The 26,341-nt window shown below is 44.0% G+C and overlaps 2 protein-coding genes across 2 annotated transcripts in view; one reads left to right on the top strand and one right to left on the bottom strand.

Moving 5' to 3' along the window:
• The window catches only part of LOC119393983 (ubiquitin-conjugating enzyme E2 Z), a gene marked incomplete in the record, with an annotated part of 162,269 nt that extends 152,955 nt beyond the window's left edge, over window positions 1–9,314 (bottom strand). The window contains 4 exon segments of the mRNA XM_037661195.2: window positions 499–609; window positions 5,429–5,616; window positions 5,979–6,051; window positions 9,038–9,314. Of these exon segments, the coding sequence (XP_037517123.2) occupies window positions 499–609; window positions 5,429–5,616; window positions 5,979–6,051; window positions 9,038–9,189 (524 nt within the window).
• Window positions 9,315–9,732: 418 nt separating this feature from the next.
• LOC119393985 (carnosine N-methyltransferase) lies at window positions 9,733–24,566 on the top strand. Its single transcript, XM_037661197.1, has 7 exons — window positions 9,733–9,836; window positions 10,700–10,913; window positions 13,382–13,530; window positions 14,371–14,511; window positions 16,099–16,277; window positions 18,980–19,200; window positions 20,800–24,566. The coding sequence occupies exons 1-7, from the start codon at window positions 9,739–9,741 to the stop codon at window positions 20,959–20,961; spliced, it is 1,164 nt and encodes a 387-aa protein (XP_037517125.1). The 5' UTR covers window positions 9,733–9,738; the 3' UTR covers window positions 20,962–24,566.
• The last annotated feature ends 1,775 nt before the right edge of the window (window positions 24,567–26,341 follow it).

A 26,341-nucleotide genomic window follows, 5' to 3' on the forward strand; every position in this document is an offset into this window, starting at 1 on the left:
CTGCAAGCATTGCTTTTTTGTGGCAGGTTCTTCCTCGCAATTCCCGCTCATTCTCTACATTTCGGGCTTGAGTCGGGCTTTGCGCCGGGCCCGAGCCCGGCCCGATAAAACTCCAAGTAGCCCGAGCCCGGCCCGGGCCCGAGGTGAAAATACGTCGGCCCGCCCGAGCCCGGCCTGCGGGCCGGGTCGGGCTTTCGGGCTACCCGGAGCCCGTGCACACCACTAATATGCTCGTGTGTGTGTGTTTCTTTGTGCTATTCGGGAGACGGGGGAGCGATCCACATACATTCAGGTCCACGAAAATACGACTTCTGTGAATTGTTCAGCACCTGACGTGACTTCTAGAGAACTGATTTGCCACCTAAAGTATGCACACTTCAAAAAGGCTAACAATAAAGAACAAGAGAGGATAGAGTGCTCGCTGGCAGTGCCCGCTGGTGTTAGCACTCACTTCTACCCATATTTGCAGAGACAAAACAGCGATGCAAAGAACACACCGATTCATAGCCAGGCTCGTTGTAGTAGGGGTTCTCAGTCATCAGTGACTGAATGGAGACCAGCACACTTGCTATGCACTGTGCAGGGCTCCAAGCCGGTCCAACCCACGTTCTGCAATCAGGATACGCAAGAGAAAAGGAAGAGGCTGAAAACTGACATGCACAAAATCGCGCACGGACTGTCTAGATTCACTAACGAAATCGGTCTACACAGTCGGCAAAGACATCTAGAATTGCGAACACTGCAGTTTTTCACGTACCGCACATGGCACCAATGTCAAAATCAGCACATAAAGGGCTACAGCGACAAAAGTCATATAAGGAGGACGAAAATTGGTTCACAATATTTAAGGTAAAAGTAAACACGCAGGTGCAACAACATAAGAGTGAAATATAAAATGGGGAAATTTTCGAATGTTTAGCTCTAAATTCAAACCCAGATACAGTAAAGCTCATTAATTCGGATTTCACAGGACCAGAAATAATGTCCGAATTATCTAAAGTATAAAAAAAAAATAAACAAATGTCTATTACGTCAATGCCCTTTCATTTTCTTGATGAATACGTAAATCCTGTTCTTACTTGGCAAAAGAACAGTGTAAAAGCCACAATTTTCGCCTCTCACAACTTTATTCACGTGACCGCTGCTCAAGACCTCTCTGTCTTAACTAATCTGAAATGTCCTAACTTGCAACCAGAAACTTCGTTACCGTCCGATTCACGCTGATGATGATGGCAATGGAGACTGCGCCGCCTCGTTTCGGTAGTCCGCGAATGCCATTTTCGCTCCTTTGTGTTGCACATTTTCGGCGCTTCAAGCTCTGCGCGCTACAAGAATCGTCCGAATTAACCGGTTTGCGGCCAAATATGACTGAATTAACGAGTTTGATGCCATAGGCTTGCCGGGACCAGAGAACGCGTCCGAATTATCAGATTTTCTGAATTAACGGGTGTCGAATTAACGACCTTTTACTGCATATCTAATTTCAAGGGGATCGGAGAATACATTGATATATCGATAATCCAATATACCAAATTAAGCCAACATAAGCTCCTAATAAAACCTCCACACTTCTCTATTTGCCTAATGTCGTAGCCAAAGGGAGCCTACCAAATGGCATATTCAAAGGCAGCAAGCACTGCGACGCAAAACATTATTTTAGGAGCGACATTAAAAATGAGGGTGCAAAGTAAAAAAAACACCACGTCGTAGTAATCTTCACCGAGAAAAAGACCAAGATTTACTTGCTTCCATTTCTGAGCCATGAAATTGAACATATACGTCTGTTGGTTTGTGTGTGCTGCCTCGGCTGCTAACTGTGCAATACAAATTGCGCCACAGAAACAAAAAAAAGCAGCAACAGGTGGCCTAACTTTGCTATATCGAGCCATGGAAGCTCTACACAGAAAAGCGATGCCAGGGTGTCTACCGAGTTGACATTTCTAAATTCCCTGAGTTTTCCAGGTTTTCCCTGAGTGTTTTTGCTGAAATTCCCTGAGTGAAACAGAAGTTTGTTTCATGTCAAGATGGGTAGAGACCCTATCGCTCGGTGATGTCACTTTCTAATACACATTTTAGAAAATGAAAACGACTTACTCCCATTTTGAATAGTACATAGAACAGATAAACCTCAATATAGCGAAGTTGGTAAAAGCCGCAACTCACTTCGTTATATCGAACTTCGTTTAAACTGAAATTCGACCTGTCATGCAAGGCATAGTTACTGAAGGATTAATCTTAAACTGAAAAGGCCACAAGAATGCTCGACTAATATGGCAACATGAAAAACTTTTTTTTTTATTTTTTGCGTGAAAAAAAAAATCAATTTTGTTGAGCCTGAGATGCAGCAATCACAGTTAGATGCCTTGCCAGAGTGTCACATGTAAAGACGAAACAAATGCGGGTTTAATGCACTGTGGAATTGCGCTTGTTCTGCTGCTGCGGGTTGTTGTCAAATCCTCGCGCGTTGCCCAGAGCAATGCAACGCCTTTGCTATCATGTTGCCCAACCGAACTATTTGCTCTCCACGAACGCACAACACTGAAAACCATCCCACGTTAGAAAAAAAGAGTCAGTTTCACCGCGAGAGCAAAATAGTAAATCCGATAGCAACAAAGAGGAATTTTATATGAATATAGGCTAGCAGCTCGCTCCTTCAGGAAACGCAGCCGCTGCACTAAGAGAAGTGCCCTATCTATGATCTATGGCTCAGGGACGGATTTAGGTACATAATGGAGGGGGGGGGATACAAAGGCTGAAGCCAACGCTCAGCAGTACATTTTGGTGGGTCACGCATATTTACAACAGCCAGAGGGGATTATGGCGGTGCCTAAGAAGCCTTCATTGGAAATGTGCATAGGGAAGCAGAAAGGGTTAGAGCAATGAGAGGTAGAGAGCAGGGACAAGATTCTCTTTACCCCTTTTGGACAGTGGCAGGCAAAGCAACTGACAAGGGGGCAAACTCGACAAGCAAGCCTGACAAAGGAGGTGGACGACAGGCACTGGGCTGGTTTGGAGGGGGGGGGGCGATCGCCCGCTACCCCCCCCCCCCCCCCCCCCCCGGGATCTGCCACTGCTATGGCTTCAACGAAAGTTTTGCAATTAGAGCACAACACCTACAAAGGTATGAGCCGTCTGCTGATCCCCACTGAAGATACCGCGGCGCACGCGACCACGCCCGCTGGTACAAAGTACGCACTTCCTGTCGGACTCACGCAGCCAGCACCCCCCCCCCCTCCCTTCCCAACGCGCCGGCTCCTATCCATGTGCCCATCGCGCGAATGAGACGGTCGGCTCGTTTCATCTCTGCTTAAGCCTCGTTCGTCGGCAGCGCTCGCGCACTTTCACTCGCACATGGAGCATGCGACGCGTGGGGTGATGTAATCGCGATTTGGACTTGATAGGGAAGATCATGGCGAAGGCAAAAAATTCGCGTCGGAGTGTCTATATAATTGCTATCGCACAAAAAAAGCAATATAGCTGCGGGCTAAGATCGCATGAAAGCACGGCAACAGCCTGAATTACGGCACATCCGATTATGGTGGAAACGTTACTGCTTTCCGACATCGCGCGCCGAATCGAGCATGTGGGACCCGTGCCGGTGTCGCGAATTTCGGTCGCCGCTATGCCATGGCTCTGAAAAGTTTTGTAATTCGGCTTTGTAGCAAACACCCACGTGGTGTGGCTGGTAATTGCCAGCTGCAGCCCCAAAAAAAATTTCAGTCGACTGCCTAAAACTTGTTTCAGCAGTGCCCTCATCGGGAAAAAAGAAATAAAAAAGCTTTCACTTGCTGTGAATGGGCCCGTTAGTTACGCTAGCTCTCGCCTGGAAATTTATTATATTCTTCACGGAGTCCTAAATAGCATCTTTGAAGCTCGGGATCAGAGCGAGTGAGCTCTCCGATAACAGCCAACAAGCGTCTTTTTTCTCGCCGATCGGGGTGGCTTGCCAGAATACGAGCCTTGTCGAAGGCCATAAGCGTGCGCAGGGTTCCCCTTCAGGGGGGGCGAAGGTTCGTCGCAGCGCCCCCCTCCCTATTATGTCAATGTATGCGGCTGCCTTTGCGCCCCTCTTCTCGCCCCCCCCCTACAATGTATAGGGCTGACTTTGCGCCCCACCTCTTCGCCCCCTTGGCCCCCCCCTGCGCACGCCTATGTCGAAGGCATCCGCTTCCTGCGCGATCGCGATCGCTTGCAAGATAACTCAAGCTCGTTACATCTACTGCTACCCGCTTCTACAACTAATCATGGTTGTTACTTGACACGCGGCGATAACAAAAACACCATATCGGGCGCTAACGCACAGCACGCGCGAGAAAGATTACAGAACTACACCGCGTACTCCCAGAACATCCTGACAACATTGCGCGATACGATGTGTCGTGGTTCGCGGTTCCCGCATGCCACGCATTAGCCGGATTCTCTCCCACTTCACCGCTCCGAAGGCGATGACAGCATCAAGGTGCGCCACTTCCCCGCAGCCGCAGCGGCCGTTTGATTTGAAAATGCGTTCACAAAACAGGGGCGTAGGCAGAAATTTTTTCGGGGGGGGGGGGGGGGCACCTCCTTGATCTGTAGTGGGGACGAGCAGGCAGATGTGGTCGAGTGTCATTTTCTGCTCTGTATGCTATGGCAAAAAAAAAAAATTTCGGGGGGGGGGGGGGCACGGGCCCGGGGGGGCCCTAACGTGGCTACGCCCCTGTCACAAAATATCGAGCAGCGCTACCGCGACTTTCGTCGCCTTTCAATAAAGATACTGTGGATTTTCCCTGATGGGAGCACAATTTCCCTGAGTTTTCCCCTGAGAATTTCCAGACTACCCAAAATCCCTGAGAATTCCCGGTTTTCCCGGTTTTCCCGGTCGGTAGACACCCTGGATGCTCCTCTGCTGTCACATGCGATGAAGGTGATGTCGCCACGTGGGCTTCATTTGTTCACTGTTATGCGATCAGGCTTCACCCACAAAGAACTGTTACCACTGCTCAGCATAGGCCTCGTAGCAATGTCTGGGAAGAAACTTGTTTCACACACAGTTCTGATAAGATTGCAAGCACTGCATGAGTAGTCGAGTTTACTCTGGAGCTAATGCGAGCACCAGTGATAAATCTGGAATTTTTTATCCTTCATCACCACCACCAACAATCAGATTACCGACAAAAGATGTCTGTGCTTGCTACTTTTACTGGACTTTGACTGTTACTTCTTCTACAGGACACAAGTTCGCGTAATAGAGTGTTTCACATTCACCGGCTGCATTTAGCTTCTTCACCGTTGAACCACGTGACGATATTACCGGGCTGAACAGTAGTGCTATACTTGCTTCACGGTAAGGCCTGTGGATTCAGAACGTTCCCTACTTGCAAGTTGCAACAACAGTGTTGCCATAGGAATGGCTAACAGAAGGTGTTACTCCGAAGAAGTGTTCCCTCACCCCAGGATACTGAGGCACACTTTGCCGTTGTTGTAGAGGTTCGGATTGAAGCGCACCCTGCCTCCATCTGTGGTCATGAGCCGAACCCGCGGCGGCTGAATCGGGTAGTCTGGTGGACACTTCATGATGAAGTGGAAAAAGCCACCCTCGTACGGAGTGTCGAAGGGGCCCAGCACCAGTGCATGGATCTGCAGATCAACACAGGGATGCTGTTCTTGGGATATGCAGAAATCTGTGGCAAATAGCTGCAGTTACGAGTTAAAGAGAACTTGCACGACAGTGTTATATTATAATTAAGCTAGAAATGACATGTCATGTTTCACAGTTGCGGTATAGAACTCGTTAGCCATAGTTTAAAATGCCATCTACCCATACTTCTAATGTACAAATAGTCCGCGTTATACCTACACTGTCCACGACTAGGTCGCTTACAAAATACCAAATTTCTTTGCTGTTGGCCTACAGCAGTGTATTGCTCAACCTATTTTAGTTATTACTGCAGTTAACGTTCTTCTATTGCTGTTTAGCTTCTCGCTGCAGGCTCTTATACCTTGGTGATGTTGTTTTCCTCTGGTGCTATGAAAACTCCAGGGGGAGGCTGGGTATAGATGTCCATGATGTCCCTACAGAATAGAAGACAAAACACATCATGCATCAGTTTGTGCATCTTAACTTGAACATATGTCAACAGACAAAAAACCTGCCTGCACAGGCGAGAGTTCATTCAAGTGGCACATAAATATAATGACTGATGATTGGTATGGAGATTTTATAACTGTTCAACGATTAACCAAATGGCGTTACTACTCGTATAGCTAAACTTCAGTTTATACAGTTTGGCTCTTCCGTTCCTGTAGAATCCTAGCTTAGCGCCGCAGGAATGTTCCTGCTGTGATGTACTACATCAGGGGTGGGACAGCTCAGATAGCTTTTGTAGCAGTTTTTGGAGCACAAAAATTAGTGTTTTAGAGTAGGAAAACTGTGTTTTGGAGCACCTGGTCAAAAAGAAAAGCATGTCAACCTTTTTAAATACTGAATATCAGAGAACGAAAGTACTGCCAAGGAACTATTTTATGACTGCTAGGGCAAATTTCTCACATCAGAGTTATTCATATGATAAAGTTGCAAGTTAAAAAAAAATTGACAAGGAGTGGAACCGAGGACACCTAAACAGGTGTCCCGGCAAGTTTCGTCGGCACAACAGTCACGTTGCATGATCAAGCAGACGCTATCAGGGAGGCAGCGCGCCGTGGCGTAGCCTGACAACAACTCATCCAGGCCAATTCTCAACGTTCCAGGTGACGCCGGTGTGTGTATTTGCATGGTGTCAGCAGCAACTTGGCAGGCCAAGAATGCGGGACTATATAACACCGTAAAAGCCAGTGTGCCTTAGTCTGATGTTAGGTCTATGTTTCCTGGTTTCAGCTTCATACGGAACGTTACTATGGTCATAATGTTACATTTGATATTGCGGATGAAGCAGAATCATAGCCGTTTACACCACTGTCAGGTTCTGCTAAAACTGGACAGAAAACGAATTTGTGGTTGTTGGTTTCTGCGTTTTGGAGTGGTGAAATTTCAGGAAATATTGCGGTTTTGGCACAACTTGGTGCAGGAAGGGAAGAAACAAGCACAATCAATTTTACATGGCTAAACAGGTAACCTTATCTCTGGGAACCACATGCAAACTTTTTTCTGGCCTTTTAACCAGAGAAGTGAATTTTCATTTTTGGTTAGGGAGACAGTCTTGCAGCTACTTAAAGCAGGCACCACTTATTTCTCACAATCAAGCTACGATGTTTGGCTAACACTTCAAGGAATAAACCACTCCCTAGTGAACGCATGGTGATAAGCACTACGGAAGTGTTGCAATGATGGGCTCCAGCCTAGAAGAAACACTGAATATAAACACTAAATCAGTCAAGACTCCTAATTCAGTATTTCACAACTATGTTTCCATAAATAATTCAGACAGAGGTTAATAACGAAACGAAAACATAGGCCAACGTTCCTGTATTATTTTGTATTGAAATTGCAGCAGCGGCATGTCATCCCGACATCGCAAACCTCAAAAAAAAATTTTTTTTTTTTTACATTTCTGGGCAGCCATGGTATACTATAACGTGAAACTTCCTTAGCTTAGTGTTTGGATTGTTTAGCAGTTCACATGGCCTGAGCAGAAGCTTTCAAACATTAAAATGAACTAGTAGTCCTGGAGCTTTCAAAGCTGCGTCGCGAATTTTTACTCGATTTTTTAATTATTTTTGCACTACCAAGCCTCTCGTGGTAAGTGGCTTCTCTGGTAATGCAGAAGCGAAAATTATTAATACCGCTAACATTCTTTTCGTGCCCCCTTTATTAAAATGTTGCTTTTGCACCAGCTCAAGTTTACAAGGCCCGACATTTTACTATGAAGTCTTAACCGCGTGAAAACTTGAAAGCGCGAACGACGAAGACGAAACACATACAACAGGACTTGCCATCAACTCATGAGTGCAAGTCCTGTTGTATGTGTTTCGTCTTCGTCGTTCGCGCTTTCAAGTTTTCACTAACGATGGACCAACTCGCCCAAACCAAGGTATTGTTCTTAACCGCGTTTCCACAATCGGTGAGAAACGCAGCTTTCAATGTATTTCACAATGCTTGACCAAAAAACTAACATGCGCAAAAGATTTAGATAACCAGCTGCCTATATTTATGACTACACTGCGCTTAAACGCGATCGAAGGCACATACGATGACCATTTTGTGTGAAGGCCAAGATGAATCACTTGTATCCCTAAAAATCGCTATGAAAAACTATGCAAAACAGGCGGGGTTCGTTTAATGTGCACCGCACCGCAGCCTTGGTACAGCTGCGATGAGTGCATGACGCAGAGTCAACTATTTGCGCACGATACTGCAACACAAATGCGGATATCGCCAAAGATAACTGGCGATATGATCTGCATATGTAGGAAACGATGCGCTCTCACTACCACGTTAAAACGAGAGAGAGAGAAAAAAAAACACGTGCTTCACCATTCAGGCGTCACCTCGATAGACGCTTCCTTAATTTCTCGAAAAAGATTGCCACCGCGTTTACTAATGCGGCTTCGTCGTTTCGATCAGCCGATAAGCTGTGCGTCTGTTGTTACACCCGTCAACCCGCGTGCATTAAAGCGTAACTGCGCGTCTATTCAAACACGCTGGTATTATGTCCCGACGCGACGCCAAGTATTTCGACGGATAGCGGAACTATCGTGGTCATGAATCACGTCAGAAGAACTGGATGAAATTTCGAGCAACTTGAGTTTCACGGACTCTAAGCTTGCACTGAACGCACGATGCTTTGTTAGTTTAACGGACTGTAAATACGCTCGGAACGAACGATGCTTTGCATTCAGAACCACCGCGAATCGCGGGTGGCAACAGCTGCAACAAAGCCGGACCGCGCTCCCAACGATGTAGCAAATCGGTCCAAAACAAACAAAATCAAACTGCCTGCGACCAAGCATAGTTGCGTTTCCCGTCATGGAGGTCACAGCGACGCCAGCTGGAAAAACGAGGCGCGCGCAACACATACAAACACAAAGAAAGGACGCGGAAACATCAGCAGCAGGTCAATACCGTTTAGCCCTGAGAAGACACTGCGGAGTGGGCTCCTCAAATTCGTACGAGATGGGGTCCCAGAAGTTCGGCGGGTTCCGCGCTGCCTTGGCCTGCGCATCTTGATGCTCTTGCACCAGGTCCATCAACGAGCTCGCCATCGCTTTCGACATCGCGCCGATGAAAAGATGTTCAAAATGTCTCGGCGGTCTCGGACACAATCCTCGTCAAACGCATGCCACCTTCATAGCGTACCCTCCACTCCGATTTTTCTTTCCCCTTCCTTTCTATTTTCTTTCTCCCGTTTCGTGGTTCTCATTGGTTCTCATGCGCGCACAGCGGAAAATGGAACCCGATAGTGTCGTACGAAAATGACGAGTTCCCTCTCCGTTTTTTCATATTGATATGAAAGTACTTAATCTTTATTCTGCTGTATCTCCACTGTTCCACTTAGTTTCACTTAACTGTTCTCGGCACATTTACTAACGAGGTCTCAACTTGAAGTAGAAGCTGCAGTAAATTTCGCTGTACTACAATAGTGGCACTGTACGTTCAATTTATTTAATTATTTTTTTGTCAACTTCGACATTTTATTCAACATTAAAATCAATGCTTTACAAAAGACGGCTCAAGATTTTTCAATCGTTTAGTTGGTTTTGTCGCGAAACAGATTTTCAGTTGGCCAAAATGATAAAAAAAACAAATTCTCTAGTCGATCAAAGATGGCCGGCAACAGCGTTGGTGGCAGTGCGAGTGTTGTGGACGATCCCGAAGAGCGAAAACATTTTCAAAGAATTGTGAACGCTTTTAGGTCATATAGGTAATGCTTAAGAAGAGCTTGTTTACGTGTGTGTTGCGCGTTTGCGGAGATGTCTTACAAATAAAGAGACGTGGCACTGGTGCCACATTCTGATTGGGTTGTAAAAATCGGGCGTTCCTTATTGAAGTTTTAACAGGTAATCTCCACCGACCAGTGGCCTAAACAGGCGCCTTTGACATTCCTGTATGCTGCATGATTAAACAGTCTCTATTCTGTGAAAATTTTAATATACTAGTAGCCGGAGTACGTACTAGCGAACTGCAGCGTTTCTCTGTTGACAGTTAAGCACAGACGCTGCACCTCGCAGACTATGAAGGGGGTTCGGAACCGCAACTCGGCCGGTTTCACAGTAATGTGGCCATGCTTGGATTGTAGTTTATTTCACTACTTACCAGGTTTGTTGCTTCAGCTTGTAACTTGAAGTTATCCACGAAAACATAAGCAGTTTGCACTGCGTCTGATATGATATGATATAGCACTTGACATCAAGAACTGTTCCACGTGTTTCTTTAGGTACACTGAATTTCAACGGTGGCGATGTCATGTCAATCGCCACCAGATTATAGATACTTTTCACGTGATAAATGCTACAGTATTCACAGAAACACCTACTGAAGCGTTTTAGAGGCAAGCAAAGTAGGGTTTATCGCATAATTCGCATTGGGAACTAATCTGCTTATTGGAACCAGCTATGCACTTTCTAGGTAAAATTATGTTGACAATTGTGACATTGTCTTGGTTTTGTCCATTTAGTATAAATGGCAAACACTCAAGTTGAATGTGTAAGTCAATTTTACGTACATTACAGAGTGCACAGTTTAACCTGACATGCAAATCGAATGGTTGTTAAAACTGGTTTGCAGGAGTTACTCCCTTCGACGGTTGTTTAAAGTGGTCAAATATGTGTCGAGTCTACCGCCGTCCCATCAACTCATGCTCAAGAGCTACCGGCAACACCTGGACCGAGTACGGATGGCCATTGACCACAACCACGAGGTTCTCAAGCTCGTGGTGGCCAACATTGCCCACATGTTCGAGAATGCAGACCACTCCGATGATGTGAAACCGACGAATCAGGTTGGTTAACTGAGTGTCGTTTGACGTTCTTGTAGTTGTTTGAGCATAACGGCACATTGCGTGGAGACATCCAGGATATAGAGCACACAACACCGAGCACTGGTGTGCTTGAATGAGCAATGTTTTACCAAAGGATACCAACACAATAAGTTTTTCCGTTACAGACCATATTTGGTGTGGACCTAAGGTCTCAATACAAGCAGCACTCTCAAAAACCGTGATGAAACTGACTTCCACCTAAGTAAGAGAGCCGTGCCAGCGGGAGACCGCTGTTAGCTTAAATAGTCTTGCTTTGCTAATAAACACTAGGCTTATTGGAAAATAAATGTTTGCTGTTTCAAATCTAAACATAATCTTTCGCTGAACACCCATATTTGGATCTGCTAGAAGATTTGCCTCTCTGTTAAAGTTTAATACTTAAACCAGTGACAGAAAGGTGGATCTGCATGATAAAATTAACAATCTTAACCCTTTAATGCCTGAATTATGAAAGCGCCGAAGAAAAATATTTGTTTTTCATTTTTCAGCTTTAAATAGCACCCTTAACTTAAATCAGCAGTTGTATTATCCAAAATGCAACGTTAATGCATACTTTTAGGTATGTTGCGAATTGTGACAACCGGCACTTAAGCCTAGTAGCTCAATATGTTCAATGCAACGCAAGTACGGCATCGCCGCATCATGAAGCGGATCTCTTCAGGGGGACGTAACTTGGCGTCGTCATTTTTTGGTAAATGCAAGTTTGACATTATTTCCTCCTACCAATCACGTGACATCGTGTCGGGCACCCTGTGTGCCCTAGACTCCGCCGCCCGGTATAGCCGACTTCTTGGGAGCCGACAGAATGACATGAAGATGACGGCACCGAGAAATAGATCTAGCTCACCACGAGACAGAGCCAGTCCTTTGTTCGGATTTTTCTGCGTCGCAAACAGATTGCTCTGTTGAACGATGTGTCCCGTGAACGTGTCATAAAAATTCCTTGAAATATTCAATAGGAGTTCGGTTGAGGATGAGCTGTTTTCTAGTGTGGTACTTCCCGCTGTTCTTGACAGTCTTTTTTTTCCACCGCAATGCATGTTTTGGAGAGGCACTAGCTTGGCTGGTCTACCACATCTTCGTTTTCATCCTCACTGCTCGATGAAGACACTCGTGCTTGTGCATGAGGATCGACATCGTCGTCTTCGCTGTCATTGAGACAGCTGTCGTCACTTTTATCTTCAGGTGGCAAGCGCGTCCGAAGCCTTTTTTCCCCATAAAATGAGCGGAAGTCTATCATCAACTTGTCATACCAGCAGTCATCACTGACTGACTCAAATGCCGGATGTCACGAATTCGCGACATACCACAGAAGCGAGGATTGCGCAGGAAATAACGTACTTCAAAACAACGTGGCATGTCGTGTGCAACCTCTTGTAGGCGTGCACATCGCAAAAATTTTTATAGGAGATGGAACTTACGTTCTCGCGCAGAAAACAACGAAGAAGTGAGAGCTGTTGCACGTGCTTCGCGCTCTCCGGCAACTGATGCACAACACTGGGTTCCAGCTTGAAATACCTTACATGCAATGGCGCTAGATCTCTCGTGCTCAAAGCTACGTTCGCCGCAAATACGTGACAGCCGCCGGTGAAGGCATCAACGCGTTTCGTCTGTTAATTAATCGGCGTTTTTCGGTATGTCGCGAATTCGCGACAACCGGCAGTAAAGGGTTAAGCTTGCAAAAGCTTTTGGCATCGCATAAATGAGTGAACGTAATTGTCTGAAGTCTCTGTACAAACTCTCTTTGAGTAGAACAGCAGTAGCCATGGCACTATAGCTTTAGCTTGTCGCAGACTATAGACAGAGCCTATTTGTCATTCTAAGGTTGTCACTGAATAAAGTACTAAATAGCTGACTATAAAAGAGGCATGAGGATACGCAGGAGACAGAACACTGTGCTTTGTCCGGTTTCTTTTTATCTGCTTCTTCATGCTCAGTAGGTTGCTTCTTCTTTACCAATACATTATTTGAACCTTTGCTAATTCCAGGTGTAGCGAGATGCGCTTCTAATTTTTAAAATATATAATTGTTAATTAGTGTGTCCAGCTCAAGTGGCCTCATCATGCTGTGTCTAAACATGTTTGTAAACCTCGTTTCTTGGTAGCAGTACAGGATTTGTCCGTAAAGTAATGAGGCTGGGTCTGGTAAACAGAACTGACTGATCCGATCGGTACATATTACTAGACTTCTTTAAAATAGTTTCCTTGGGTGTCCTCCCAAATTTTTTTAATTGTAGGCTGTAAAGCTGAACAGTGCTAGTCCTTTCTTTTTTCGCTTACACATCCTGTATTTTTGCCACGTTATCTTTACTCACTTCAGAACGAATGAATTTGAGGATACATGTTAGGGATACTAGGTTCCCGTGTTATCACAAAGCATCAAAATGATGCCTTCAGCTTACTTGATTGGGTTCTTTTTGTGCTCTACAGATTCAGGCCACATCGTTAGACATGGACAAGGTGCAGGGTGTCCTGAAGCAGTTCGTACGGGAATGGAGTTCCGAGGGGGCCGAGGAACGGCGAGCGTGCTTTCAACCCATTTTGGACACCATTTCAGAACATTACCCACTAGACGAAGTGTGAGTGTGATGAACGTTCTTTACTAAGCCTAGTACAATCTGTGCAGGACCTGTCGCGTTTGCATATGCACTATGTAAACATTAAAAGGCAGCTATCATTAATGGAAGTCGGTGGCTCAAATATAATGTGACTTGAGTTAAATCATAAGCTCCCATGGTGCGTAATGATGTACAAGAGTGGGAAAACAATGGGGGAAAATTTTTGCCAAAACCAATGCAAATGTACAGACGGCAACATGCTTGTCTAGAACGCCAGAGCATCGGGCTCTGGACTGTGGTACTTTACTACGGTACATGCAGTGCTATTTGGCCTCTAGTGGCTTTGTAGGTTATTATTACGGTGTTCTATATGAATAAAGAAAATATCAGTGCCTGAAAAGTTATTCACTTAAACTTGTGCAGCAAATGAGCCACTTTCACAGTCTTGTGCAATAAAAGTTCTCTAGATGTCATTTTTTTACTGCTAGATATGGTCATTGGTATCTCTGTTATTATAGCTCCAGGTGCCTTTATGGACCAACAAGTGTGGCAAATTGGGCGGGTTTGGAAAGTGGCATGGTGATTAAAGGAATAGCATGTCACATCTAACTTTTTCTCTGTCTTTGTCTTTATGAGCACGATTCAGTAAGTCACCATGTTTCATATAATGTTTCAGATAAGTATGCAGACATGCATCGCACCACTAAGTTATTGTACACACTGAAGGCCTTTATCAATGTTATACTAAATCTGTCTCCTGTCCTGTAATTTAGTTCCTACACACATATCTGGCAGACATTATTTTGTGTCACTGAGAGGTACCGAATGTACCAGCATCAGGGCATGCATCTCGCTTTTCAGAGACCCATCCACCATTCACATACTTGTGCCGGGAGCAGGCCTTGGCAGGCTAGCCTACGAGATCGCCCGCCAGGGTTATTGTTGCCAGGGCAATGAGTTCAGCCTGTTCATGCTGTTCGCTTCCAACTTCATTCTGAATCGGTGAGTACCGTTGAACTCTCTCATTATGTTGTTTGAGGACCACAGAAAAAGAATGCACCGGTCTAGAAAAATATTACATACAATAAATCTTTTTTAACAGTAAAGCTGTTTAAGCCAGAGGAGAGTCCATTAGGTATTCACAGAAAAACCTCGCCGAGCAATGATGTCACCATCCGTCGCCTAGCAACCGTTGAAAGAAGGAAAGGAGAAGGATAGGAGGAGAGAAATGGAGAGCAGTGGAGCCTCGCTAAGCTATTTTAGTTAAATTCAATAAAATTGCTTGGCCAGGCTGGATTTGAACACGGGTACCCACGGTCCAAAGGCAAGCATCATAACCACTCGGCTATCCAAGCACGGTATCAGAACAAGCATAGGAATAAACAGAGAGAGAGAGAGAGCCTCACCTTGCCTTTCCTAGGCTCAACTTGGCTTTCCCAGGCTTAACTGGCTATCTATAGCCTAGGCCTGGCTGGCATGCTAAGGAAGGCTGCCCAGCTCCACTATTTCTCCGGGCTTGGCACCACCAGCACGAAGCTGCCCTAATTTTTTCCACTCAGAGAAGCTTTTTTTGAATGTGTGAAACTGTAAGGAAAAGAAGTTAACACGATGGAGTGCACGCCCTAACAGTTTGATACTGGTCACATGGTAAGGCAGGGGTGGCGCCAGCGGGGGGCACGGGGTGGCTGGAGCCTCCCCCCACCAAACTTTCGCTTGCCCCCCCTCTCCCCCCCCCTTCAAGAGCAAGCATAATCAAAACGCAACGCCTAAGTTCCCCGCCTCCCTGCCCCTTCTGAAGGAACTCACTTGTCGTGGGTGCCACCCCCCCCCCAGTGAACAAATCCTGGCGCTGCCCCTGTGGTAAGAACATGAGTATATGACAAAGGGGAAGCACAGAAGGAATGTTATAAACAACACTGTTAAACCTAGCGTTATCGCAAGTCATTTGATTTTGCTTTCTGTTATGACATCATAGTAACACCAGTGAGAAAAGAACCTGGCTTTTAAGATCAATTGTATTATAATATTCAAATACCCTATTATTATTTCCCAAAGTTTCAAGCCTACTGAGCAGTACTATTTTATGTGTGAAAAGTCTGGTTGGCATAGTGCCTGTACAGCTTTGTAAATGTATATGTCAGCACTGTACAACCTCATCCATAACAGTCACATCTAACACGAGCATGCTTTTTCTGTATGCAATATTCACTATATACACATATATTCATTACGTAATGATAGTAACATGTTCGGTACACTCCATTCATTACATTCATGTTTTCTGTATCAATGTTCGATTCTACACCGTTGAGCACAAGGCCCTTCCTTTTTCTTACCCATTCAGTCCCAGCCACAAAGGCTGCACTTGATGGGGGCAAAATGTAAAAATGGCCGTCTACTTAGATTTAGGTGAATGTAGAAGAATCCTCTATTGTCAAAAGTAATATGAAACCCCCCTTACGTCCCCAATAATTATATCGTCATTTTGGCAGTTAAAATCCCAGAAATAAATTTTACTTAATTTTTATATTAAGCCTTATTTTCGAGGAAGCTGCCATGTTTCTCTTCCCTCCGTTCTCATGCTTCTAGGTGCAAGGAAACCAACTTGTACAGCGTGTATCCCTGGGTGCACCAATACTACAACCACATGGCCTCGGCAGACCAGATCAGGCCCGCCCAGTTCCCAGATGCCAACCCCAGCGACGTCCCTCCTGAGGCACAGTTCTCCATGGCAGCTGGCAACTTTGTCGAAGTGTACAGCTCACAGTGTGCGTGCACGCTTTCTTTGTTCCTGTGTGTCAGCATCTGCATGTACTGCCACTACTAACTCCGTATTGTGATTCCCTATGTTATCTCCCTTTAGGGTCCCTAAACCACCTCAGATATTTTTACAACATTTCAAGTAAAGATGTGCGTTGAGTTCAGAGTGCTGTCACGGTCAACAGGACCAAACACGGCAGCGCTATGCACCGCGGGTGCACTACAAAATAAGAAAATGATCTTGTGCTCCTCTCCGGGTCTTTCGGTATCTGCAGAGTTATTTGTGATGTCATCAGTAGAATCTGGTCATGTCAGCAGCAGAAAAAGCCTGTTTGTCTGCAGGTATGCATGCTCCCTGCTTAACCTCCTCTCATGGGGAGGAGGAACACCAGGAGGAGAGACAAGCCAATGAACGGAGTGTAGCGAAGGAAAGAGTGAAATGAGCAAGGGCTGCATTTCGATCATCGAACTTGTGTAAACTCCATTATTGTGGCAGCATTACGAAAAAATTTGCAGTCGCGTGTTCATTGTAGATTCGTACACAACTGCAACACCACAACTAAATTTCGACCTCTGAGTGGTTTAGGGGCCCTTGAAGGGACAGTTGCTAATAAAAGAAGACAATACAGAAGACAAACTTTCAGCTGAGTCCTTTAAATGAAATAGCCATTCTGCCTGCTTGCATGCCATAGAGTGTGTTAATGGAATGTTCATCGATCTTTGAATTTATTCCTTGTGTTCCGATAAATTTTAGTAGCCTCATTAATGTCTACCGTGGGCATGGCAGGACAGAAATATGTGGACCAGTGGTGCTTTCTATAGCATGCTCTCAATATATATTGAAATTAGGGCTAATCCATGGAAGTTCGATAAAAGGACACGACTTCATTACTGACTGGCAGAAATGTTGTTACTGTAATGAATAATTAGTATTACTAATTAGTAAATATGAAAAGTCGCACATTGTTACAGTGCGCGACATTTAACTATGACAAAGTAATTGAAGGTTAAGCACTCCCCTATATAAAGGCTTTTCACTGTGTCCTTATTTTAACCTTTGTTCAGGGTTGCCAATGGTGGCTACTTTTCGCCAAATTGGCGAATTTGAGAGGCCCGTGGCGACCTAAAATTATGAATGACGACATGGCGAATTTTTGGCGATTTGCGGGTCAGGTCTCCACTGAGTTATGCATCCTAAGCTCAGTGTCTTCACAACGAATGAGCGGCACTATTCTCTGTATTTTTCTGGGTTTTGAGGTGTACATTGCGTGCCGTTCGGTATGTCCGTCCTGTAACTCGTGTGTATATCCTCAATTGATCTAGATGCTTCTATGTCCTCAATTCATCTAGACTCATCTAGATGCTTCAGAGCTTCTCTAAAGTTTCGCTTCTGAAGGGGATAGATGACGGGTTGGTCGTGTGTTTCGGCCATTTGTTCCGCCAAAGCTCCAACTGTTCTCTGTAGCTTGGCGACTTATTGACTGCTGCAGTATCCCCTAAGTGAGCTCGTATAGCGAAGATTGGCGGATACGCGCGTGTTTGTGCAATAAAAAAGTATTTATTCAGGCATTTTCCACTGTTCTCGGTGAGCGTGTGCAATGAAAACAAATGCTATATAACTTTTTATACTGTCTACCCGTTCAATTATAACGCATCGGATTGACGCGGGTAGATATAAGTGACTATAGGAAAGGGACAGTGGCGTCCGGTATCATATTAGTTCACACTGAGAGGTATAAGACTCACTAATGAACGGTACCTGTAAGACTTCTGTCTTACTACTTTTAATAAACCTGTTAATTCTTTTTTTTCATATAAGGGGATGTAAAGTTGTCTACAAACAACGCCTTCACGGTTTTCGCCCAAGGTTTACCACACTTTTCTCTCTGAAACAAGCGGACAGGGATGGAAGGATATAACGAGCGTTTTTATCCATTCATACTTGCCCCACCGCGCACATCTTGCGGGTAGTCGGAGAACCAGGTGCACCAGGCACACCCATGGTGAAGCGGGCGATGCGACTGGTCTTGAGAAATGTCAATACACTTTAAGGGCTTTGAATGGCACTGTATGCTACGGGGCTATACATAAGCGGAAATTCTTATTCCTAGGATATGCCGCAAATATCTAGAATGGCGACTTTTTTGGCGAAATTTGTAAAAAAAATGGCGACTTTTGGCGACTTTGTGCTCGTCGTTTGGCAACATTTACTTGAAAGTCAGTGGCAACCCTGGCTTTGTTGTACCTTGGCCGGACTGGAAAGACGCCCGCGTGTGTTCCATCTTACAGCCTTCGCAATCGAGTTCAACACAATGGTAGCGTTTCTCCTTGGTTAGCGCCATGGCTCACCGCGAGGAGCGCAGCGGCCCTGCCATAGTTATAGGCGTTTTTGCTTGCTGCTTGCCGAGAACACGGAGGCAAAAATATAAAAAAAAAACAAAAAAAAAGACGCGAGCGCATGGTCGCGTCTACTTTTGCATGGACCGCAGTCACGCATGCAATGGCGGGGTCGCAGCCACAACATGGTGGTGCGGCGGGAAGTGGAAACAACACATTGCGTAGGCCTTAAGACGGAACGCGCGTGCGTCTTTTCAGTCTGGCCATGGTTGTAGTACCAAGGTTTGATGGCGTGACATTGTGAATCTCTTCTGTATTTGAAAAATGCATGCCTCCTGCAACGAGTAAGGCTATGTCTTGCTTTCTGTTGCAGTGGAACAGTGGGATTGTGTGTCGACGTGCTTCTTCTTGGACACGGCACCTAATGTGGTGTTGTACATAGAGACCATAGCGCACATCCTACGGCCTGGAGGTCTGTGGATCAACTTGGGTCCACTGCTCTACCACTACGCCGACCTGCCTAACGAGGACTCGATTGAGCCCAGCTACGAAGACGTCCGGAACATCATTCTTGCCATGGGCTTTATTTTTCTGGTCAGTCGGTACTTCCACGGAGGAAAGGAAAATGAGGGGAGATTAAAGCATTGCGTGATTGAAGCCAAAATCACAGGGTCCCTTATGCATTCTCATAAGATGACTAGACGTTGAAAGCCATCTTCTTCTTATTTTTCTTCACATGTGATGTATTGATCCTCCCCGCCCTCTCCGATAACTTTGTGCACCTGACGTAGTTTTGCACCGCCTCCAGGATCGGAGGCATTGCAGTTAAGCTTCCTGCACCTCACCTGGTTTTGCACTGCCTTCGTGATTGGCCTATTTTTGACCAAGCGACGACGTCGTGATGGCATCATCATGTGATGTCACGTTATGTGTCATTGTAGTGATGTCATGATGACGTCACAAATTTTGGCAATCTGTGACGTGATTGCGCGATGTGACCATCGCGTGATCATGATTTTCGGCATCACTCATGTTGACGCCGACAGTCAATTTTCATGATTGATAAGGCATCTAAGGCTTTCAGCATAAAAACATAAAGAGTATTCGCTTAGAACATGATTGCCACATGCGAAAATGCATGCAATACAGGCAATTTTACAGCAGCACGGCCAAACAGAAATTGCCGGCCAGTGCGCAGTTTCTCTGAGATCTTTGTTGGGCCTATAATAAGTGTGAAAGAGTGAATAGAACGGCTGTTCAGAGAGATTATTTTCCAAAGCTGGCTGTACGAAATTGGTGTAATTGCCCAAGGGGCTAGTTTTTCTGTGTTATACAAAACTAATGAAACCGACAGACAATTAAGCCAAGGTACCGTTGTGTAAAAAAAAAAGTTGACTGTCAATGCTGGCTTGGGAGTCCACTTTGAATCATCTCATTCAAATTCCTGAAAAAAAAAGAAGTGTAATTCCTCTGACGAGAGTTATTTCATGAGCTGTCTAAATGAAATTTATCACTTTTGGGAAAGATAGCCAAATTTTTATTGCAAACAGTTTTTCAAGGAAAGGCTTTATTTAAATTATTGCTTAACGAAAATTCCCGTGAAATTAGTATGTGAGAAATACGTGAGCACAAAGTTTGCAACATTGTAACTTTACACCAAAAATATACGTCAAGAACTTTACCAATCAATGTAAACAGTTCACAGATTGCGTTAAAAATTTTTCACTGCTTAGGAAGATTTTGTGAAACTTCTGTGCACAAATTATTAATATAATTCAGAGCTGTCTATATCGATAGTGGCAGCTTTAAATGTTATAATCATTGCTATTTACAGTATTTTATTATCTTCTTTATTCTATTTCACAGACCTTAAGAATGCTTTTGTGTTGTACTTATGTTCTATGCATTTATTAATTTTGACCCTTATAGAAAGAGGCGTGATATGGACATGAATCCACAATACACGCTCAGCTCTTAGTAGGTTTCCATTTTTTTTTCCTGTAGAATTGCCAAAGAATAATGAAACTGATTGTGTAAGCATAGACTGAGAGCACAATTTCGTTGTCCCCACTAACTGAGCAAGATACTGGATAGGCGAAACTTCTTAGTAAGTGATGGCAATCTATCACTGTCCAAGACATGTAGCCATGCCCAGTTTATGTATACCTCCTAATATTTCTTTTTCCTTTTCAGAAAGAAGAAACTGGTATTCCGACACCGTACACCCAAAATCCACGTTCTATGATGCGGTACGAGTACCGCAGTGTGTTCTTTGTTTGTCAGAAACCGCTGCAGCCCTCTCACGCCATGGAACAGGCAATCCACGACGAAGTTGTCGACGGCGCTGACTCCTGATTCAGTGACTTCCCGTTGCACATAGAAAGAACGTGAATGCGAGTATTCACAGCACATGTATACGCAGCAATCGGTCGAAATGTGACGACTGGGTCCTCGTTGATTATAATGTGTTCACATATGATTTTGTACAGGTATAGGTAAGAGACGAGAACCAAATGAGCTCTGGTGTTTGATGTACGCCCCAATTTGAGCTGAGCATGTGCGTGTGATTTAAAAGCCATCAGCAGTAGCGTTGAACAACTATGACCTTTCTGGTGATGTCGAACTTTAAGTGCTGCTGTACGTTGCGAATTGATTTTGCTACTCAAAGCATGAGTAGTGTACGTACAAACGTGAGGAACATTTGATTGGTTCAAAGTTCATCAGTGCAATGCAAGGTTTGAAGAAAACTGTAAAGCAGCGCTTCCTTCTTTATTGCCACGTCAGATACGTGCATATGGTACTTTAGTTCTTGAAACTTGAGTAAGTTGTACATTTGTTAAGTTAGGTAAAGAGACTTTACCATCCATTATGAATTGAATATTCCATTGTAATGACAACGTAAATGTTTACGGCAACCTGCAGCAATGCCTTTCGTTGAAGCCTGGGAAATTCTTTCTGGTCCAAGAGGAAATCTTATTGGTCGATAGCTTTCCCAAAGAATGTTATTTGTACGGCAAGAGTTGTCAGCAATGAAAGGCTTCTCTTTTGAATGAACCGATATCCAATAATTTCACATAAAACAAACCGATATCTTCCCATATGTGTTATGGAGCATTTCCCATGTGATCGCCATATCCAGAGTATGAACGTATGAGATCCCTCTATGTTCATACAAAATTATGGAATATGGGGCGTATAAATTAATCCAGGATGTTTCCCAGCCACCCTTTGAAGGGCTTACCCTCTATTTCTTATTTGCTACTGCGATTAAGACTGCAGCATTGTCTCAACACAATATGATATTCACTATGCCCTTGCCTTATAGCGCTATAACACAGCCTCCAAGATTGGTGGATCACTCTGCACAATCTCTGATACACAGTGTGAACAAGATTTCTATTGTTCCTGCTTCGCCTGTAGCGACTTGTTGGTCTTGATGTTTTAATCCAACCAGTGGCTGTTGTGCTGAAATGGAACCTTCAATTACCTAAACACACAAAGAACATATTGCAAGACATAACAAAGTAAATTTAAATTGCTTATCACCTGTATTAACATGCAACAAATACTACATGCCTATAAGAAACATTAAATATGATGAAGATATTTTTGTATTGGATCCCACTTTGGTATAACAAGGTTTGGTTTTCATAAATGGCCTACAGTTTGTAAAATATCGGCTCGATGATGAATTTTGTAAGACTAGTTTTTCCAGTCGCAGGCATGCTTAGAGTTTGATCGCTGAAAATTTATCACCAGCTAAGTACTCTGATGAATTCAGTGAAAAAGCAGGCAAAAAAATTGCAGTAATGAAGGTATTTATAATATAATGCCTTCTATGTCATCCTGATCCCGAGTTTTCTATTTTTATTGAAACAGAGTTATTAAAGGTGTTGGTATCATGTGGTAAGCGTAATTCTGTCACATCAGCTGGATTACCTGAAGAGGTGGACACTTCTGAAGAGCAATTACAGAGTAGTGATAACTAATTAGACTAATTAATCTACTTAGCCATAGTTAGGTGACATTATTAAAACAAATCCTCACGTGCATTATTTTTTCAGACAGTTCAACCTCGAAATGTATCACAAGATGCATTGATGTTCCACGAATTAGAGCTTGATTTTTCTTAAAGGGCCCGTAAACAGACCATTGCTGAGCACAGGATTTTTGTTAAATAAATGTATTGCTTCGTTGCTCCCCTTGCTGAAGTTTTTCGATTGGGTCATATGCTTGAAAGTGATTAACAAATATATTAATTTTGTTAGTTACCTAATATTACTCTGCAATTTATTTTGCATGTAGCATCCATATCTTCAACTGTAGTCCAGCCAGTGTGACCAAATCAATGTCTATCACCCGCTTTAAGATACTGTTTTCATAAATTTTGATAAGTATGAATGGTACGTGGCTTTTGCCACGCCGACAGCTGCCCTGGGATAGTTGCAACATGTGCGCGGCAAGTACGCTTTGCCTTGTGTGTGTTGCACTGCATCCACTCACGGAATGTGAAGTAGCCATTCTCTCCAGAAAGAACTGGGCAGCACTTGAGAGGCGAATTCACCTCCTATAGCGTTTGGCGTGTTGATGTATCCGAGAGGCGATTTTGTGATAATGTTGTGCAACAATTTTCCACCTGCACACGTGACACGACCTTGTTCATTCAAACTGATCGTGATTTGTAGCAAACTAGAGAACGTTGCCATGCTGCAGTTTGCAAATCTGCACGGTGCACTCTGGATGACATACGAAGCTCTGTAACCAACGTTGTTACCATATGCTAATAGTTCCAGGTCACACCAACTTCTACATGGATATGCACATTTGGGGTCATAAAGCTCCTTGCCCCTGGTTTTGTTCATTCGGCTGTCACTGTGCTGTATTTATCAACTGTGAGTCGAATAGGTTTAATGACACTATCAGATCTGCTGACAAAGTCCTTGTTTCTCATGAAATGCAGGCGCAAACTGGATTTCCTTAATGCAGCTCTACTCCATAACTCCTCTGCACAGTAATGCCAATCTTGGCACGAGTTTTTAATTCATCGAACATGTTAAATGCAAGTACAAGCTCATTTCTGTTTGTGTAGTCATTCTGTGTGGGTTTAGTTCACAAGTTTTACAGTATGTTGATTCGTAATCGTTTACTAATATTGACACATTTTCTGGTTGCGTTTTTCCAGTGACAGTTTGTCACTGACTGACAAAGTCGCAAGCTTATCGCTCGGCACAAGACGTACAGTACCTTCCTGTGCCGAAGGTGTCTTGAATATTGTTGCCGATATTACGGCGAAAGAACCTTTGTCATCAGTTTGCTCGTATAAAGTGAATAGTGGTTTGCAGTTCAGCGTAATGGCTGTTGATCTCATATGTACTAGAATTTGAAATTTGCACATTGCTTATGTTTCTTTAGTGACCACATTTTACGGTCTAACAAAGTCGCGAAGTTATTGCTTGGCAGAAGGTCCGCTTTCCTGGAGTGGGCATTTCTCACACCACTATTCGCATGGTGCAGACAATCTGATAAGAAGGTTTTTTTTTTTTCTCTGTAGAATCTATGGCAACATTCAAGAGACTTTCGATACAGGAAGGCACATCATGTGCCAAATGATAACTTGGTAACTCTGTTAGGCAGGAACACACGGTCCTTGTAAAAACATAAACAATGTGTACATGTCAAAGTTCATCACTAATGTTTTTCTTTTACGGTCGGTCATTCTGCCAGTGGAGCTGGCAACTGTTCGTGAAGTTGCTTAACTTTGTTGTTTCATTTTCTACAGCGTAGAGTACTTTCTTTGAAAGCTGTTGTTAACGCTTCCATTACGGGTGGCTGTTTCTTAGATTAACCTCGATGTGATGCTGGAATGTTGGCTGGTCTGTGTGCTAATGGACAGAAAGTTGTCATGCTGTTGTTAATAGAAATATAATTGCTGCAAATGAAATAAAATGTGATGATGTGAATTTAACTTCTGCCTGCATTCTGTCTACATTTTGTAGATTGATAACTTGAAGGCATTTTAATTAGAGCTGTGCGAATAGCAAAATTAATTCGAATATTGAAGTGTGAGTGCAAATCGAATTGAATATTTTTCAAATATTTCTCGTATATTTCTAGAATATTTGTCGAATACTTTGAACCGAAATTGCAGAAAAAAATGTTAGAGAGGATTCCTAAGCATATCCTTATTAGAGAGCAACATGAAAGTTTCTTTTCGCTAGGTTGATGAAGCACTGGTGGGGTGGGGTTTCATAGTTGTCTTATCAAGAATGAGGCAATTTAGAGGCCAAATTGTATTTATGTACATGATTTGGTGCAACCAAAGTGTTGCCGACAACACTTTACATGTGATAGGCAAAGATGCCATTTCCTCAGCCTCTCCTCCTCTTTCAACTTCTGTGGAAGCCCAACTGATGTTGTGGACAAGGGTGTGCTCCCTTCAAGTTCGGAGTTCCAAATCTGCCTCGTAGAAGTCGATATATAAGAACATCTGAAATTTTGAATGCTAAAAAGCTTCGGCTTCCGATTTTTCGGACTTCCTGCCCAAATTTCAGGTGCAAAACTGCATTAATTGAGCCCCCACCTCTGCCACATCTTTCATCTCCACATTGGAACCAGCGGTTTCTTGAGTTAATAAATTTGTGACCGTAACTGAGCTTGAAAGACAGCTTTGCCGCAATACCGGGGTGTGATGAGGTGAAGCATATAGAAAATCTAGAGACCACGTCCTATCGGACGTTGACTGTTCGACCGTAACAGAGCTTGAAAGGCAGCTTTGCCGCAATACGAGAGTGTAATCAGGTGAAGCATATTAAAAATCTGAAGGGGTCACTTTCAATCGGACGTTAACTATTTGTTTTTGGGAAGTTCGAATAGTAAAATTCCAGTGCGAATCGGATCGAATAGCAAACACTATTCGAAAAATATTCAAAATTTCGAATATTCGCACACCCCTAATTTTAACGTGATAGAGTTCAAGAGATCATTTCGCAGAATTTCCGATGTCGGTGTCATTGGTTGTCAGCCAAAAATCAGCGTTGTCCGTAAGCGAAAATTCAAGGTAGATGCAAATAAATAAATAATAAAAGATAATCAGTTTTAGTGAGAACCGAACCCAGGCCTTCTGCGTTGCAAGCACGTGTTCTACGATAGAGCCACGCCGAAAAACTTTAAAAAAACGCTACAATTAAGAATATCATTTACTGGGCGGAATCTCCTTAACGTATGTAATATTACGTGGCAGAATCATAGAATCGCACCAGGTATCGCAACATGTGAATTGTGCAACTAATGGGTGGTTTAAAGCTGCCCACCCATTACAAAGTGTGCAGCTACGCAGGTGCGTGCGTAGTGGGCATACTTCGCCGATTTGCAAGAGGAAGAATTATGGCGTATAATGGGCACTTCGCAACTGAACTTGCATTGGGTATTCTAGGATATTTTGAAACGGCCCATGTTACGCGCACAAACGTTCCTGTCCTTGTGGCACGGTTGAAGGCGATGCGCATGTGGGCCCGATTAGGCTATCAATTTTGAGGTCCACGTATTTTTTTTTTTCTATCTTTTGCATGCGGTTAGTGTAAAAAATTTTCAACTTTTGCATTGGATTTCCCGCTCTGAAAGCAAGTGAACATGTGGTGGAGTACCTCCTAGTGAGTGGTTGCCTTTTATCATGCTGTTATGTAAGCTGTAGTAAGACCATTACAAAACTTTCTTCTTGCATCTGTGGTGTGCTTCC

Source organism: Rhipicephalus sanguineus, chromosome 5 (genome assembly GCF_013339695.2).
Source record: "Rhipicephalus sanguineus isolate Rsan-2018 chromosome 5, BIME_Rsan_1.4, whole genome shotgun sequence".
In the NCBI taxonomy this organism is placed as follows: Eukaryota; Metazoa; Arthropoda; class Arachnida; order Ixodida; family Ixodidae; genus Rhipicephalus; species Rhipicephalus sanguineus.